Below are 20033 nucleotides of genomic sequence, written 5' to 3'. Positions count from 1 at the left end.
CGAAGATACCCGCAGGGCCCGTATGGAGGACAAAAGGAGAAGGAGGAAGAACCATGATCCCTCAGCACCCATCCCAGATGAGACCTATACTTGCAGCTGTTGTGGCAGGACCTGCTTGTCCCGCATAGGCCTCTTCAGCCACCAGCGTGCCTGCAGAAGACGTGGATGTCCTTCCTAGATCTTCGTTCGCGAAGCCAAGCCATGATGCGGGCGTAAATGGCCTCGCGGATGTGACGTCACGGGGGGAGGAGTTAGGTCACGTGGGAGAGAGGGATCAAGTCTTAAGGGGGAGAAACCGGAAGAGCAGGGGAGAGTTGGAGAGAAATAGAGAGTGAGGCCACGCAGGGCGGAGGTTGGAGGGTGGCGAGATCGCCACACACCCAGGATAAGTCTCGGCACCGTCGGCCAGCGTTGACCGAGCACGGAGGAACGGGGAGCCGGTTGAGGCTGCAGTGAGGGCAGCCGGAGGCCTGCACGAGGAGATCAGCAGCGGAGCTGCATCAGAGTGGAGTGAGAGGCTACGGGAGCGACGGCAGCATCGGGCTGCCAAGCGGGGGAGTCTCGGAGAGAGAGCCGTGTGGGGCAAGTGTAAAGAACCCGAATAAAGGACAACGAAGACAGACACAGTGGTCGAGTCCTTTATTACAGTGTTATCACTGTATTATGAACTCAATAATTAGAGTTTGATTATCGCCGACAACAAACGTGATTGATAAGTGAAAACTTCACTTCTTGTGGTCTCGGCTATGTTGATTGATCCTCAATTAATTACTTGGTGAAGTGAGAGAAGCATTAATACTGAGCAGATGAAGGTGGCCATGCATGGTTCTGGACACACCACCACCTTTTTACCATGCCAATGTGTGACAGTGTAAAGTTTGTATTTGCAGTTAAGTATATTAACTCTTTTGAACACGTAGGTTAAATCAAAACAATAGTTTATTTTAGTTTTCCTTTGGGGCTTTTTATAATAATGGAAACGGGAAGTTAACACAGCACATATGCAGCTGAAGTTAGATCTGTTCATCCCAGCATTCAAGGAAATCTGAGCCTGGCTTCATACCTCTAAGTAAGCGATTGAACATTAATCTATGCATTTCTGCATAATACAAATAGTATTTTTTCAACACCCTTTGCTATGTTAGCTGCATTTTTCTTTAATAAATATTCCTTTTGTAGCCAGACAACTGAAATTGTGTGCTTGGGAGTGGGTTAACATTCGTTTTTTAAATTAAAGGGCTTCCAGGCATATTTCTGACCATTTGTCCTTTCATCGTGTGTCATAACAGCCATGTGATTAATTTGGGAATCTTTTTCACTATATCATGAATATATGAATAAGTATGACGTGTAAGTATGTGTGACTGTATATATGCATTCCTCTGTGCCTCGATACTGACGTAGATGGTGTGGATATTCTTTTTTTCTGTCTGCAGCTGACGCTTCCTCCGCAGAATAGATCTGATGGAGCAAAGGCACTCGGCGCAACTCGGTACAAAAAGGCAACAACGCGACCAGTGTGCATACAGCACGGATCGTCCTGAACATTTGACACAGCACCAGATAACTCACACAGGAGATAAACCTTCAAGTGCACTGTGTGTGACAAGGCATTTCCATGGTCATCAGATCTTCATAGACACCAGAGAACACACGGGAGAGAAACCTTCAGGTGCACTTTGTGCGGGAAGGCGTTTGCTGAGTCAACACATCTTAAACTACACCAGAGAACACACACGGGAGAGAAACCTTTCAAGTGCACTGTCTGTGAGAAGGCATTTGCATGGTTATCATGTCTTAATTGCCACAAGAGAACACACACGGGAGAGAAACCCTTCAGGTGCACTTTGTGCACTTGTGCGGGAAGGCGTTTTCTGAGTCATCACATCTTAAACTACACAGAGAACACACATGGGAGAGAAACCCTTCAGGTGCACTGTGTGCGGGAAGGCGTTTGCAGGTTTATCAAATCTTAAAACACACCAGAGGAGATACAATCATCAGAACATCCCAAGGAGTGGAGTCTGAAATCGGCTTGTGAAAGTCAAAGTGCTGCAAAGAGCCCATCCTCATGAACAGAAGTGAATCCCAGCTTGGACACTTTTAAAGGTATCAAGGTGAAATGTGAAGAGGTGATGAAGAGCGAAGAAATGAAGATGAAATGTGAAGAAGTGATGGTGAAGAGCGAAGAAGTGACGGTAAACTGTGAAGATGAAGATTCAACTCCGAAATTGGACCTTCACATCGATGGAGGCAACGTGAAGCAGGAGGAGATTTCTGACTGTGAGGCAGAGGGGAGGCAACTCCCAGCAGTTTGTGGAAGTGGAGGTGTGGGTGGACTTCTTAGACAATACAAAGTCAAATGGAGACCCGGTAGATGTGTAAGCTTGAGACAATGATAGATTCACCTTGTCACAGGCCTTTAATGAAAGAACATGAAGTCGAACACTCAATTCCTGGGTTCAACCTGCAGAGTAAGAGCGACCAGTATTTGTGGACCTGTGGGTTGGGTAGATGATTAACCACGAGCAAGAGCCAATAAGCTCCCAAGTGTTGTATATATTAAGTCTTGAAAAATAATTAAAATTAAATGAAAACTGAAAATGCGTAATGTTTTGAAATTATGCTAATTATGTATTTATGCTATATCTCGGGGTATTACCAATCGTGATAATAATATGAAGGTGTAATTGTATGAAGTTATGCAAGTGTATGTAATTATGCGAATTAGGCTCTGCTTCGTTGTCTCAGGCTGTTTTACCAATCGGTATAATATATTCATTGACTTAAAGCTTTCGTGATCTAGGAATTCATATTCTTTGGATTTTTGGTGAAGTACGTAGATAGGCTTTTGTTATTTTCTTTGAACTATCACGTGACTTTACCGAAAGACCTAAATAATAATACAGTGATTCTCACTTGAACTTTTACTGATTATGTTTTAGTGTGTTCATGTCAGGTCTCAAAATTCAGATCTCACCGCAGGAACAGTTCTTATAATTATGATTATTACGCATGAACTTAGGAAGGGACACCAGACTCTTTGCGTTAAGCAACTTAATATCTTAAAACAAAACACTGTAATGCGAACTCTTATGCTAGGAATTGTCATTCCAGTACTCCTGGAAATGTCCTTTTCATTGATCCGTACAATTAACCCTCAATGGTTACGTTTATTAACTGGATAATAGAACAATCTGCTAATTCATCTTCTTGGTCCTTTCGGTAAAGTCACGTACTGAAAGAACCAAGAAGATGAATCTCTGCAGTTACGAAAGCTTTAAATCGAAATTTAATCGGCTAATTCCTCAGAGTAAAGAGACCATACACGCCAATAGATAAAAGTCCTTAAGAATCTGTTACAATATTAATACGAACAGTAGTAAAGAAACATGTGCCAAGGCCAAAGTAGTTTTCAATGAATTAATTGGTAAGATTATGCAATTGATCGAAATGCCTGGAACAATAGTTTGTGTCAGTGTGCTGTTTGCCTAAGAGATGCTTATCAATTGGCTAATGGGCTTGAATTGATCCGCGGGCAAGATTCCGTGATCAAATAAATAAATCTCAACCCAATAGTATTCCTGTGAGTGTGTAGATTCATAACATCGTAGCGTCATTTAATGTATTGCTAAAATACTTCTATATGACATATTCAAGCAGCTCAATGGACCGGACAATGGTTTTCCACGATCAGCTAATAGTTAACGCACCACCTTAGGATGGCCCTTTTCGAAACAAAGATCACTTTTGGAGCAATCTTATTAGTCCCGATATGTGTGTTGTGTGTGTGGGTGATTGTCTTTGTGCTCAACTCTTTGAGTCAAGCCGGCGCAGAGGTGGGGCTTTCCTTGTACCGATAATACCTCGGTTTGCTTGCCTCCTGAGCGATGAGTCGTGTGTGGTGTTGGGCGTGTCATACACACGGCGCTCTCTCTCTTGGTGGCAGCTCCAGGCTTCTCCACTGCTGGATGATTGTTGAGTCGGCACGATCATTGCCTTTGGCGGTGCCCGATATCGCTCGCAGTTGCTGGTCGCCAGCGCTGACACTTAGGGGTAAACTTATGAAGGCCGTAAACGAAAAGTTAATGCATTTGGGTGTGCCTAAAACATTGGCGATGTTGAAAAAGGACTTTTACTGGCCCGGGGTGTAGAGTGATGTCCCTCCTGATTAGAGGTTGTGTCGATTGTGCGCGTCGGAAATCTCTGCCACGCGACAGCAGATTCCGTCACAGTCCATTGTTGTGTCACGGCTGAATTAATTTGTGGCCCTGGACATGTTGGGTCCCTTCCCGGTCTCCCAGAGATGCACAAGTACCTCCTCGTGGGGTCGAATATTTAACTCGTTGGCTATGGCCTGGCCCTTGGTTGACCATCAACTGCGTCTATAGCCGACGCCTTGTGGATAAGGGGGCCCTGGAGCAACTGCTCACGAATCAGGGTATGATTTTCCTCAAATTGCTCCAGGATGTGTGTGAGTTTTTGGGCACGTGGAAAATTCGCACCTCACCGTATCATCCGCAGAGTGACGGGATGGTTGAGCGGTTGCATAGAACCCTCACCGCTATGCCAGCAAGTGACTGGCGGACAGTCGGATTGGGATCTGCACTTCCCGGGGTCCTTGTGGCATACAGACTTGCTCCCATGCCTTGACGGGTTTCTCACCGTGTTATTTGATGTATGAGAGGGAACCCGATCCCCTGTGCAAGTTCAGTGGGACTGAGCCCCCTGCAGAAAGGTTCGGCAGTGGCCTGACCCCATATTGAAAATACTGGAGCAGCTGCGGTTGGGCCGTGAAGCGCTAGGGTCAACTCAGCCGCAGACAGGACTGGAACGAGCGGCTGAAGGGTCATGAAGTGCCTGGAATACCGTGGCAAGTGGGGAACAAGGCTTGGCAACATTGCCTCCAGGTGCCTGGGCATGTCCCCAAAACTGTACCGCCCCTGTCATGGGCCGGTCGAGGTCATTGAGGTTCGGCAGTCACAGTGTGTGTGTATCTGTTTGGGCGGCGGCGCTGGTTTGTGCATCCTTCGTGGTTAAACACATTCTGTCCGGTCCGGTCGATTCATCCCCACATCCCTGCCGGCCGGTGTTGATGTGTTGGTACGCCAACCGCCAAGCCTAAAGTAACAGGCCGTGAGGAGGAATGTTCTGTACCGCCTGCAGGCCGGAGGATCTAAGGACCACGGACGGAGCCTTGCGGACTCCCTCATCGGACACTCATCACACTCAAGCAGACCCGTCTCTACCGCGGGGACGGGCCTGCTGCACATACCCATTCGCGACGCGTTGTTTTTTGTTAATTCCCATTCCCTGTTCTTGTTATTTTTCATGGTCACTGCTTATGATGTCTTGTAGTTAGGGTCTGTCACTGGTCACTATAGAGTTGTGTTTATGAGTTGTCATGTTGCGTGCGCACAAGGGATGTATATTACAGCCAGGACGGCTGCGTTTATATTCGTGGGGGGGGGGGGGATGTAGTGTGGGAAAATACGTGGTGCGTACTGCTGCCCAAGGGAAAACTGAGGCAGGCAGGTGCGCGTGTTCAACGTAAGGTTGCATTTGCAAACCGCCACCTCTTTAACGGAGATTCGGTTGCAGACTGGGTCGGTCGGGGTTATACGCTGGCACGGAGGTGTTGCTTGGAGACGTGCGATAAGGAGTGATTGATGGCCTGACAGGTGCCAGCCTGTCGGTCCCTAAAGAGACACAAGGGAGTAGCTGGATAATTGGGAGGAGATATAAGGGGGTGTGTGAGGACGGAGCGGGATTCGGGTTCTGGGACCAAGGTGAAGACATCTCGCCGCTGCCGCTCATGCTAGGGACTGCCTCAACCCTCACGAAACTACTGCACAAATCTACACCTCAACCTAAAAGTTTATATATCCCGCCACACACAGCCTACATGTCATGTAATACATTTTGGTACGCGGAAAATTGAATGCGGATGAGGATTAAAATGTTGGAAACTTTCTCGCGCTGATCAAACTCGTTGCTCAGTGTGACCCATTGTTAGCAAAACACGTATAGCACGCAGGAGAAAATCCGGGATCAGTTTCTTATTTGTCACCGGAAATCCAGAATGAATTTATCCACATACTTGCGTCGACTGTAAAGAACCAATTGTTGAGTGATATCAGGAAAAACAAGTACTACGGTATCTTACTTGACTCAACTCCTGATCTAGGACATCGGGAACAGCTTTCTCAGGTCGTAAGATTTGTGGATGTGGATTTTCAAACTAAAAAAGTACTATCAAAGAATCATTTTAGGTTATACTGTATCGAGATACATGCAAAAGATGCAGCAAGCCTAGAAAGAGTCATCGTCGAGAGACTGAAATCTGACAACATACCTCTAGCCGACTGTCGGGCACAATGTTATGACAATGCTGCTGTGATGACTGGGAATATGTCCGGCCTTCAACAACGAACATGTGACAAATCACAGAGCATTGTTTGTCAACTGTGACAACCACAGCTTAAACTTAGCAGGAGTACACTCAGCTAAACAGGATCCACTTGTCGTCACATTTTTTGGAACAGTTGAAAGTATATATGTTTTTCTCTCGTTCAACAATTCGTTGGGAAGAGTTAAAAAAGCTGTGCCATCACAGTAAAGCGGGAATCTGAAACACGCTGGAGTGCACGATCAGAAGCTGGTAAAGCTATCTATGAAGGACTGGATGAACTAGTAGGGCTGCTAGACAAATTATCGGAGGACGTAACTATGACGCCTGAAACCAGAAGTGATGCAGAACAGTTACAGGTGTAACTCACTACACAAGCATGCGTATTAATTTTAACTTCATAGTTTTATTACATTTCTGGAATGTCATTCTTGGAAAAATTGATCGTGTTCAGAAGCGCTTACAGGATCCTACTATGAATTTCAAGGAAGCAGCAACTGATCTAAATCTTTGGAGCATGAATTTGTCAAGCTTCGTGATGATGCACAGCCTGGGGGATCGATGTGGACAGAAGAATTAGGCGACGTCGGAAGATGCCAGGAGAGCTGGCAAGAGATGCAGGACTTTCAGCAGAAGAAGAAATTGTGCGCGTTATGAAGTGTATTTTATCGACTTCAACAGGAGATGTCAACACGGTTTTTACGACTAAAAGACCTGAACACAAAATTTGGATTTCTGCTGGACGTCAAAACTCTTCTATCCGACACGAATGTCGATGCAATTCGTCGAAATTGCAAAGATTTTGGAAATTTCTATGACACCGACATCAATGGCCACGAACTTTTCACAGAAATTGGAGATTGCAAAATGCTGCTCAGTAACCGGAATGAAGTTCTACCAGAAACTCCTTTGGATCTTCTTGGTTTTATTGTGTTTTATGGAGACGACATATTTCCGAATTTGCGAATTTCACTGCAAATTTTATTAACAATAGCAGTTTCAATTGCAAGCTGTGAGCGGTCGTTCAGCAAATTTAAACTTATTTTGTCGTATTTGCGTGCTTCAATGGGACAAGATCGTCTCAGTGATCTTGCTCTTCTTAGCGTTGAAAGAGAAACATTGGAAAAAACTGATTTTGATTACGTGATTGACCAGTTTGCGACAGTGAAATCAAGAAAAATGTATCTTTTGTAGACTGTCAACCAGTCTACGACAGTGACTGAGTGAGCCATGTAATATAATTTCTATAAATTTGCTTCTTTAAATACAATATTTCATTACAATTGAAATTGTTATTCCTTATTCGATGTAATAAGAAAATGTGATTAAACGGGGGGGGGGGGGGGGGGGGGGGGGGCGCCAATTTTATAATTCGTCCCCGGGCGCAAAATATCCTAGCTACGCCTCTGGTGCAAGCTGCGTGAGCTGCTGTCTGTGTGCGGAGCTGTGAGTGTGGAGCTGCTGAGAGGAAGAGCTGCTGCAGGCAGGTCAGCGAGGTGTAAGTAGATAGGGGAAGTTGGTTTACAAAGTGACCTATAGACAGATAGGAGTGCCTATAACTGGTATGAGAAAGAGTAATATAGTGTAAGCAGGTGACTTGGAACAACTTGTTCGACTGAGTGATTCTACACGACACTACATTAATTTGGGGAAAAGGCACATAAGCATTCATCGCACTGTTATATTCATATTTGCATTTATGTGGTTCTTGCTTAATTGCCTCAGCAACTCAGTGTTGTTTCATATATCATCACAAACACTCGAAGAGCACCCCCAAGTGGCAGCTGCCTCTGTGTGCATAAGGTGACCCTGCTCTAGCCTGCATGTGGGCATGAGTCTGTCATTAGCGGGTGATAATTGATGTGTTATCTCCGTTGTATAATTTCTGGATAATCTTCTTGGTTCTTTCTGTAAAGTCACGTAGAATTTAAATAATAAAAATAAAACATAATAAAATAATTCTCACGACGTTTCGGCCACAACGCAAGTATCCGTCCTCAGGTGGAGAACAGGTGTGTCGAGGAGACAGAGTCTGAATAACAAGCCCCAGGCTTGGAGCGACTATTTAAGCTGGGATGGAGGGGCGAAGAGCGCCTTGACAAGATAATTTGCATATCAAGAGGAATTTAGCATATTTATGGGAAATGCAGATATGCGATTAGTACTACTTGTGAAATGCGTAGGAAGAAAGAACCAAGAAGATGAATCCCTGCAGTCACGAAAGCTTTAAATCGAAATTTAACCGCCACTACGGGGTGGGATTCCACAAAACTTTAAGATCTTTCAACAAGCTCCGGGATAAGAAGGCTCAAAAACAACAACCGCCATTCGTCACTAAGTGTTAATGAGCCCGGCACATCATAATGTATTCATATTCTTGGTTCTTTCGGTAAAGTCACGTAGTAGGGAAATAAAAAATTCAATTCTCGACGTTTCGGCCACAACACAAGCAGCCGTCCTCAGGTGAAGAAGAGAGCTGTCGGAAAACAGCGTCTCAATGAACGCTTTTAAGCTTGGTAGCGTCTTTTAAGCTGGGTGGGAGAGCAGAGTGCTTGACAAAGGAGTTTTGGTAGTCATTATATAGTGTAGTGTATACCCAGTTACGTAATGTTCAGAGCTCAGGTTATTGGAGAGCAGTGGCAGCTCCTGCAAAATCTCTCAGGGGGGGCAAATGTCTGGATGATTGATAAGGATAAGGTCCACCCATGCAATGGATAAATTAACAGCTTAAGCATGTAAAGGCAACTTCACTTCTTTAATATTAATGAAAATAAAGTGACTCTTACAATACATCTTGTTTGTTTCTATACTCACTATTAAAACAAACCACTCAAGTTTCTTTTATTAAAGATTCCACTAGGTGGCCACAAATTATATTGTTGGATGAAACGTGCTTATGTATGATGACGTAAGCACGTATGATGACGTAAACACGTATGATGACGTAAGCACGTTAGGGCGAGCCCTCCCGGAAGCCATAGAGAATGCATTGCAGCGCCCCCGTTCGAAAAAAACATCTTTCAATGTAAGTCTATGGGGCCACTCGGGGCGATTCTCAGCCGGAGTGAAATCGCCCAAAAAGAGGCGGTACTCCACAGAACGTAGCATGACGCTGATTGGACTATATCCAGAGGCTGACAGTGACGGCTAGCGTGACTCTGTGGTTTAATGACATTGGTGGTGCGTCGCCCAATCGCCCTAATGAAGAAACCGCCCCTGTTGGAGAGTATATTGAGTACATTGATTATATTGGTGTAGTTTATATTTAGTTGTTTTCACGTCGGTTTATTGTATGGTAGTAGGGTAGTTGCAGTTGTTTAGCGTCAATATGCTAAATTCCTCTGTTGATATGTAACTCCTTTGTCAAGGCACTCTGCTCCTCCAACCCAGCTGAAAGACGCTGCCAAGCTTAGCAGCGTTCATTGAGACGCTGTTTTTCCGACAGCTCTCTTCTTCACCTGAGGACGGCTGCTTTTGTTGTGGCCGAAACGTCGTGAGAATTTTATTTTATTATGGTTTATTTTTATTATTTTATTATCTCCCTTCTACGTTACTTTACCGAAATAACCAAGAAAATGAATCCCTGCAGTCACGAAAGCTTTAACTCGAAATATCATTTATTCAGTTACACTGCTGCTCGCTCGGGGAGGGGATTGTGTGAACCCCGCAAGTGACGTCATGTCACCTCCTGCTGCCGCAAGTGACGTCACGACATACCAGGAGCTTCTGCTCTGCGCACGCTCGCGCACGGAGATCCGTGGGGAGAAGTTTACATCGTGGTGGTTGTTGTTGTTGTGGTTGTGGTGGTTGTTGTTGTGAACCCAGGTAGAGCCTCGCTCCTTCTCCCTCGTAGGGATATCAATTGAGTAGCAGCGAGTATGGAATCGATGTCCAGGTTGAAACATTACAACGCGGGGCCTAGCCATGCGGGGCCTTGCCTCCTGCCCTCGCCTGATTGCATTTGCTTTAATTCTCTGCTTAAGTTTAATTTGTCTTCACCTGGCTCACTACTTTGAAACTTTGTTTTACTTTAAATATTTCTACGTTTTTTTTTATTTTACCAGGCATAGCCCACTTGAGCTACACCGCTCTTTTTCAGAAGCGACCTGCCCACAACGCAGTGGGCTTATCAACGTGTGGAAATGTTTATCGGTCAAATACTCTAAACGCGTGGTGATGTTGACTCTAAATGTGCAGGGAAAACCGCAGGATCCGGAGGAGAATCCACGCGACCACGGAGAGAGAGGGACACGCAAACTCCAAATATACAGCCATAATACAGGTTTGTTTGGGATTGATCGCGTAAATAAATCAATGTGCCGTTAACCCCGCCACCACCCGACACAGCCATTTAGTAAGAGGTTTGTCAGGTAAACAGAACGTGCCCAATGCGTCACTAGTACAGCACTAGTGTGTAGTGTAGTGTACTAGTACATCTCACCGGTGTGTTGGAGAGCCAAGCCACAACATTTACAATCTAAGTACAACGTTTTGACAGTAATTCCAACCAGCTTCATCAGACGACAGCCAAATGTTGTGGCTTGGCTCTGTGGGAATAGAAATCGGCTCGCTGGGTTCATAGCGCAGCACGCTAACCGTTGCACTACTGCTCCCCACTCACACACAAACTTCATCGGAAGTATAGTATTTATCCAGCAATAACTAAGTTACCCGGCTTAGCTCAGGTCTCAGTAATCAAACATTAAGAGTAATGTCTCTGCTTTTTTATGTAATTAAGGTCTATCGTACCATATCGAGGCTTGGGGCTTTGGGTTGTTCTTTGTTTTTTATGTCTCGGCCTCTGCTCACATTCATTGACGATTTTTATGATTTTGGGCAAGCCCGTCTAAAGCTGCGTGACCAGGAGTTGGAGCCATTTGCTGTTCAATTTGGCTTGTGACAGAAATTCACTCTGCCCCCATGCATTGCATTACATAGCATCTTCATTAATTATGTAATTTGAGAAGCTCACAATAGCCATATAAATAATTGCATTCGTTACAGTTAAAATGATACGCGCATCGATGCCTGGTTATAGTTAAGGGATCGTTCCCTGGTCAACCATGTTATATCTGCTGATGATCTGGAAATGGCTACTCAATGAGATCGGGTTAGATAATCTCGTTCTGTGCCCGGATAATTCCATCATGAAAGGTGGCCTTGCGTATGTTCCACCAAAATAAATCACCTGCCTGGGAATTTCATGTCATACAACACTGTACCTGCTCAACTCTCCATGAGTAATCAGGCAGTTCTGCAAGTAATGGAGGAGCTCCCATACCTGGTTAATGTGTTCACGACCAGCTCTGGTTTGGCAGCCAAAGTCTCACTTTAAATTTGTCTAGCAGCATTCTTTCATTAGACTGTGTAACACTGTGTGGAAGCTGCCTGGACTTTTGCGCCATACAAAGCTGTGAGTGTCCATCACCAAGGTCTAGTCTGTCTGAGACCATCCCTCTCCCTGCCATACTGGCATCGCACCCGCCTCTCACTCTTCGTACTGTGGATGGTGGGCGCACAGGACGGTGCCACGCAGCCATTCCAGGCTGGGTCCAAATGGGTTACGTGGGTCACCGAGCCACCAGGCCTCATTCCACGAGTGATATCAATATACAATATCTGTAACGAGGCCCCCCAATAGACTGCCCCTGGAACTCTATCGGGCACGTCCCACTGAGGGAAGTCCCCGGGGCCCGGGCCTGGACTTGCTGGTGGGAATATGTCGCTTGGCTGATTTGGGAATGCCTGGGAATTCCCCAGGAAGATCCAGAGTCTGTCGCCAGGGAAAGGGAAGTCTGGACTGCCCTACTAAATCTGCTGCCGCTACAACCCTCACCAAGACAAGAGGATTTAGAAATAAACGAACAAACAAAGCTGCGAGTCTTCTTGGCCACAGATATTACTCCTTTCTCTGTAGATGCAAAATATTAACTTATTTAAAGGACCGTCTGTTCTGGCTTATAATTAAGACTGGCCAGCCTATGATCCCCTCTATTGAACCAAACAAGATTGTATTATAACCTTACAGAGCCCTAAAATATCAGTACAGAATATAATCTGAGACTTTGGCAGGGAGGCTGCATTGGTTGGGTCATGAATTCCGCATAAACAGACAGCATGCACAATCATCTTCTGTTAGTCCAGATGTTACGGGCTAAACGGGCATGGCATTGGCTAGAGAAGAGATTGGAGGATGTGGAGTTGATCAGACCTGCTGTCAAGATCGGCCTCTCGAAGAGGCCCATGACGTATGCTGCAGGGGAGTTGGAGGTATTTGCTCTGCAACAACAATGAGGTTGGAGTAGCAACGATCACATGAATGGGTGGAACGCTGGGTGCCTCAAATGCAGCAAGACAGCAGGAAGCACAGCTGGTGCGTCTGTTAATCATCTCAGTCAGTCATCCCTTGACACCTGGATCATTCTCATGACATGCTGACAAGTGATCCACACTTACATGGCATTCATGTGAAATATATGTGTATGTAAGAGTTTATCTATGTGGGGAGCGGTGGCGCAGTTTTTCCACTGTGTAACAAAAAAATGTCTTGTTCCTGTATGTGTTATTTCCTAATTGCTTTTGCCTCTTAAGTACAAAAATTGGCTATTCCCCACAAACTTTGCTTTTGTGACCAGGACAGTGATATTTAGAAATGTACCTCTTTTCAATGAAAAAACAGGTGAATTTGTTATTTTCGTTCACGTACAATTCTGGTCACAAAAGCAAAATTTGTGGGGAATAATAGCCAATTTCTAGACTCTTAGGCATAAGCAATAAAAAAAATAACACTTAGTACCCAGGAACAAAAATTGTGTTACATAGTGTTATCACAATTAAAGTTTGATTATCTCTGACAACAAACGTGATTGATTCATGAAAACTTAACTTATTGTGGGGAAGCATTAATAATGAGCATATGAAGGTGGCCAGGCATGGTTCTGAACACACCACCACCTTTTTTCCATGCCAGTGTGTGTTACAGTGTCAAGTTTGTATTTGCAGTAAAGTATATTAACTCGATTGAACACGGAGGTTAAATCAAAACAATAGTATATACTTTTTTTCCTCTGGAAATTTTTAGGAGAATGGAAACAGGAAATTAACACTGCACATATGCAGCTGAAGTTAGATCTGTTCATCCCAGCATTCAAGGAAATCTGAGCCTGGCTTCATGCCTCTAAGTTAGCGATTGAACATTAATTTATGCATTTCTGCATAATAAAAATAGTATTATTTTCAACACCCTTTTCTATGTTAGCTGCATTTTTCTTTTATAAATATTCTTTTTGTAGCCAGAAAACTGAAATTGTGTGCTTGGAGTTTTAGGTTAACATTCATTTTGAAGATACTAGGGCTTCCAGGTTGACCATTGGCCCTCTAATTGTGTGCCCGTGTGATGAATTTGGGAATCTTTTTCATATTATCATGAATATATGAATGAGTATAGACATGCAAGTCATGTGTGACTGTATATATGCATTCCTTTGTGCCTCAATACTGACGTAGATAGTGTGGATATTCTCTTTTTTCTGTCTGCAGCTGACGCTTCCTCTGCAGAATTGGTTTGATGGAACAAAGGCACTCAGCGCAGCTCGGTACAAAAAGGCAACAACGCGACCAGCGTGCATACAGCATGGATCGTGTTGGACATTTAACACAGCACCAGAGAACTCACACAGGAGAGAAACCCTTCAAGTGCACTGTGTGTGACAAGGCATTTTCATATCCATCAGTTCTAAGGAACCACCAGAGAACACACACGGAAGAAAAACCCTTCAAGTGCAGTGTGTGTGGGAAGGCATTTTCAAATTCATCTGCTCTTAAAAAACACCGGAGAACACACACAGGAGAAAAACCCTTCAAGTGCAGTCTGTGCGCGAAGGCGTTTTCACAGTCATCTGCTCTTGTATTACATCAGAGAACACACACGGGAGAGAAACCCTTCAGTTGCACTCTGTGTGGGAAGGCGTTTGCACGTTCACAAAATCTTAAAATACACCAGAGAACACACACAGGAGAGAAACCCTTCAAGTGCACTGTGTGTGACAAGGCATTTTCACATTCATCAGTTCTTAGAATCCACCAGAGAACACACACGGGAGAGAAACTCTTCAGGTGCAGTCTGTGCGGGAAGGCGTTTTCACAGTCATCTGGTCTTGTATCGCACCAGAGAACACACACGGGAGATAAACCCTTCAAGTGCAGTGTGTGTGGGAAGGCATTTTCAGATAAATCTCCTCTTAAAAAACACCGGATAACACACACAGGAGAAAAACCCTTCAAGTGTAGTCTGTGCGAGAAGGCGTTTTCACAGTCATCTGCTCTTGTATTACATCAGAGAACTCACACGAGAGAGAAACCCTTCAGTTGCACTTTGTGTGGGAAGGCGTTTGCACATTCACAACATCTTAAAATACACCAGAGAACACACACAGGAGAGAAACCCTTCAGTTGCACTCTGTGTGGGAAGGCGTTTGCACAATCACCATATCTTAAATTACACCAGAGAACACACACTGGAGAGAAACCCTTCAAGTGCACTGTGTGTGGGAAGGCGTTTGCACATTCACAACATCTTCAATTACACCAGAGAACACACACGGGAGAGAAACCCTTCAAGTGCACTGTGTGTGACAAGGCATTTGCACAGTCATCAGGTCTTCATAGACACCAGAGAACACACACGGGAGAGAAACCCTTCAGTTGCACTCTGTGTGGGAAGGCGTTTGCACAGTCATCAATTCTTAAAAGACACCAGAGGACACACAATCATCAGAAGATCCCCAAGAAATGGAGTCTGAAATCGGCTTGTGAAAGTCAAAGTGCTGCAATGAGCCCATCCCTCATGAAACCAGAAGTGAATCCCAGCTTGGACACTTTTAAAGGTATCAAGGTGAAATGTGAAGAGGCGAAGGTGAAATGTGAAGAAGTGATGAAGAGCGAAGAAGTGAAGGTGAAATGTGAAGTGATGGTGAAGAGCGAAAAAGTGACGGTAAACTGTGAAGATGAAGATTCAACTCCAAAATCGTACCTTCACATCGATGGAGACAACGTGAAGCAGGAGGAGAATTCTGACTGCGAGGCAGAGCTAGGCAACTCCCAGCAGTTTGTGGAAGTGGAGGTGTGGGTGGACTTCTTAGACAATACAAAGTCAAATGGAGACCCGGTAGATGGGTAGGCTTGAGACAATGAAGCTCCAATAGATGCACCTTTGTCACAGGCCTTTAATGAAAAGAACGTGAAATTGAACACTGAATTCCTGGGTTCAACCTGCAGAGTAAGAGCGGCGAGTATTTGTTGACCTGTGGGTTGGGTAGATGAAGAATCAGGAGCAAGAGCCAATAAGCTTCTAAGTATTCCACTGTTATATTTATATTTGCATTGATATGGTGTTTAATTGCCTCAGCAACTCAGTTTCATATCTCATCACAAACACTCGAAGAGCACCTTCAAGTGGCAGCTGCCTCTGTCATAAGGTGACTCTGCTGTCACCTGCATGTGGGCATGAGTCTGTCAGTAGGGGGTGATGATTGATGTGTAATCTTCATTATGTAATTTCTGGATAATGTTTGAAATTGCCCAAATATTGACCATGACACCAACATGCAATGACCTATGCGTTTTGAATGACACAATCTTAAGCAGACGGTGCATATTTTGTTAAATGTTCCTTGAGTAGCCAGACGTGCCTGTCGGATTTGAACCTTGAACCTCTGCAATAAATAGAGAATGTGCTTCTACTTGGCTTCCCTCAATCTGAGTGTAGGCATGACAGCCTGAATGTGTCTAACTGGCGCAGATGTTCCATTTAGAGGGGTCCACGTTTCACATGCCTACAGAGGGAGGGCATGACTGGCCGAGAAGAACCGAAGCTTCATGTGGAGCGACAGACCAGGCAGCTTCCACACAGCATAGCGCAGCCGATGTAAAGATAATGCCGCCCGACTGATTCGGACCACCCACACTACACGCAGTATACCCACAAGATCTACACACACCATGTACACAGCGTACACACAGTTTGCCCACACAGTATACAAACAGTCTGTACACGCACAGTGTATACACACAGTAACAACCGCCATTCGCCACTAAGTGGCGGTGACGTCACCACGGCGCTTGTGCCAGGCTATGTGCACGGGCAGATCCAGGTGTCATGGGTCGACTGACTTAAATGACTGGCCAATGCACCACCTGTGCCCCCGACTGCGCCAACAAACAGTGTCCACACACAATGTTCACGTTGTTGAGCTCACGCACCCAATGGGTCTCTGTTCAAGAGAGGGAGCCACAGAAATGGAATCTAAATAAACTTGAACTCTAACCCTGATCTCGCTCTCTGACGTCACCCTCATTAACTCGGCATGATATGCGAGGGGGAGGTGTCCTCCATTAGTGACGTCATGTCACCGAGGTATTTACCCCCACCGGGATTTTGAGCGTGACGTCACGTCTGCCGATTTCCGTTCCAGTAAAGTGCTTATTTGGGACGGGGTCAGCAGCCAAGAACCATCACCTGACATGGGCCCCTCTCATTAACATAATATATTCAGTTACCCTGCTGCTCGTTGGGGAAGAGGATTGTGTGAACCCCGCATGACGTCACGAGTTACCAGGTAGCTGCTGCTCCGCGCACGCTCGCTCACTGAGATCCGAGGTGAGAAGTTTACATCGTGGTGGTTGTTGTTGTTGTGGTTGTTGTTGTGAACCCAGGTAGAGCCTCGCTCCTTCTCCCTCGTAGGGATATCAATTGAGTAGCAGCGAGTATGGAATCGATGTCCAGGTTGGAACATTACAACGCGGGCCTAGCCATGCGGGGCCTTGCCTCCTGCCCTCGCCTGATTGCATTTGCTTTAATTCTCTGCTTAAGTTTAATTTGTCTTCACCTGGCTCACTACTTTGAAACTTTGTTTTTACTTTAAATATTTCTACGTTTTTTTTATTTTACCAGGCATAGCCCACTTGAGCTACACCGCTCGTTTTCAGAAGCGACCTGCCCACAACACAGTGGGCTTATCAACGTGTGGAAATCGTCTTGGTTCTTTCGGTAAAGTCACGTAGAAGGGAAGTAATAAAATAATAAAAATAAAACATAATAAAATAATTCTCACGACGTTTCGGCCACAACGCAAGCAGCCGTCCTCAGGTGAAAACCAGGTGTCGACAGACCTGTTTTCACCTGAGGACGGGTGCTTGCGTTGTGGCCGAAACCTCGTGAGAATTATTTTTGTTTTATTTTGATTATTTATTACTTCCCTTCTACGTGACTTTACCGAAAGAACCAAGAAGATGAATCCCTGCAGTCACGAAAGCTTTAAATCGAAATTTAACGTGTGGAAATGTTTATCGGTCAAATACTCTAAACGCGTGGTGATGTTGACTCTAAATGTGCAGGGAAAACCGCAGGATCCGGAGGAAAATCCACGCGACCACGGAGAGAGAGGGACACGCAAACTCCAAATATACAGCCATAATACAGGTTTGTTTGTGTGAGATCGCGTAAATAAATAAATGTGTCGTTCACCCCGCTACCACCCGATACATCCAATTAGTAAGGGTTTGTCACGTAAACAGAACGTGGCCAATGCGTCACTAGTACAGCACTAGTGTGTAGTGTATAATACTGTAGTGTATAGTAGTGTAGTGTATAGTGTATAGTGTAGTGTACTAGTACAGCACATCGGTGTGTTGAAGAGCCAAGCCACAACATTTACAATCTGAGTACAACGTTTTGACACTAATTCCAACCAGCTTCATCAGACGACAGCCAAATGTTGTGGCTTGGCTCTGTGGGAATAGAAATCGGCTCTTGGGTTAATAGCGCAGCACGCTAACCGTTGCACTACCGCTCCCCACTCACGCACAAACTTTATCGGAAGTATAGTATCCAGTAATAACTAAGTTTCCCGGCTTAGCTCAGGTCTCGGTAATCAAACATTAAAAGTAATGTCTTGCCATGCTGGCTTTATTAGAATAATTTAATTCTGCCAAGAAAGCTGTAAATGTGTATATTGTCACGGTTTTGTGGTTGTGTTATACAATACCGGGGCTTGTTTGTTTCATGAGACAGCTTTTAAATACGTTGCCCTTGGAGAGCTTCAGGATAGACAATGTTGGATTTTTGCCATCTGGTGGTGTTGGCACAATTTGGTTCCCAAAAAAACGTTCATGTGCACAAAGTTTGCTTTATTTATATAGATTTTTCCCATATTTTGTCTTGTGTATGGTTTCTCAATGTTCATTTAATTGTTTAGTTTTATTTTCCTTTTACCTCATGCCATTATTTAGGTAAGGCTTAAGTATTGAATATCGCACTTTTGGCTTTGCGAGGCACTTTCCCAGATCGTAACCTCTATATTCAAGGGGCTGAGGAGTGCCGATTTTCAGCAGAAACTATATCTCTGCTTTATTGATGTAATTAAGGCATATAGTACCATATAGAGGCTTGGGGCTTTGGGTTCTTTGTTTTTTACGTCTCTGCTCTGCTCACATTCTTTGATGATTTTTATGATTTGGGGAAAGCCCGTCTAAAGCTGCGTGACCAGGAGTCGGAGTCATTTCCTGTTCAACTTGGCTTGTGACAAAAATTCACTCTGGCCCCATGCATTACATTACAGAGCATCTTCAATAATTATGTCGTTTGAGAAGCTCTCAATGGCCATAGAAATAAATAGCATTGTTACGTTAAAATGATACGCGCATCGATGCCTGGTTATAGTTAAGGGATCGTTCCTTGGTCAACCATGTTATATCTGCTGATGATCTGGAAATGGCTACTTAATGAGATGGGTTAGATAATCTTGTTCTGTGCCTGGATAATTCCATCATGAAAGGTGGCCTTGCGTATGTTCCACCAAAATAAATCACCTGCCTGGGAATTTCATGTCATACAACACTGTACCTGCTCAACTCTCCATGAGTAATCAGGCAGTTCTACAAGTAATGGAGGAGCTCCCATGCCTGGTTAATGTGTTCACGACCAGCTCTGGTTTGGCAGCCAAAGTCTCACTTTAAATTTAGTCTAGCAGCATTCTTTCATTAGACTGTGTAACACTGTGTGAAGCTGCCTGGACTTTTGCGCCATACAAAGCTGTGAGTGTCCATCACCAAGGTCTAGTCTGTCTGAGACCATCCCTCTCCCTGCCATACTGGCATCGCACCCGCCTCTCACTCGTCGTACTGTGGATGGTGGGCGCACAGGACGGTGCCACGCAGCCATTCCAGGCTGGGTCCAAATGGGTTACGTGGGTCACCGAGCCACCAGGCCTCATTCCACGAGTGATATCAATATACAATATCTGTAACGAGGCCCCCCAATAGACTGCCCTGGAACTCTATCGGCACGTCCCACTGAGGGAAGTCCCAGGGCCCAGGCAAGTACATGCTGGTGGGAATATGTCGCTTGGCTGATTTGGGAATGCCTGGGAATTCCCCAGGAAGATCCAGAGTCTGTCGCCAGGGAAAGGGAAGTCTGGACTGCCCTACTAAATGTGCTGCCGCTACAACCCTCACCAAGACAAGAGGATTTAGAAATAAACGAACAAACAAAGCTGTGAGTCTTCTTGGCCACAGATATTACTCCTTTCTCTGTGGATGCAAAATATTAACTTATTAAAGGACTGTC

At 44.9% G+C, this 20033-nt stretch overlaps 1 protein-coding gene across 1 annotated transcript; it reads left to right on the top strand.

The window, feature by feature from the left end:
- Positions 1 to 1811: 1811 nt before the first annotated feature.
- LOC121852249 (zinc finger protein OZF-like) lies at positions 1812 to 17366 on the top strand (the record flags this gene model as incomplete). The annotated part of the gene is made up of 4 exons (XM_042346336.1): positions 1812 to 1840; positions 1932 to 1991; positions 14081 to 15302; positions 17361 to 17366. Coding segments are annotated over 4 exons (1317 nt in total), but the record flags the coding sequence as incomplete, so codon positions are not given.
- Positions 17367 to 20033: the final 2667 nt, after the last annotated feature.

This window comes from Callorhinchus milii, unplaced genomic scaffold (assembly GCF_018977255.1).
Source record: "Callorhinchus milii isolate IMCB2004 unplaced genomic scaffold, IMCB_Cmil_1.0 Scaffold632, whole genome shotgun sequence".
In the NCBI taxonomy this organism is placed as follows: Eukaryota; Metazoa; Chordata; class Chondrichthyes; order Chimaeriformes; family Callorhinchidae; genus Callorhinchus; species Callorhinchus milii.
This window is presented reverse-complemented; position numbering and strand designations above follow the sequence as displayed.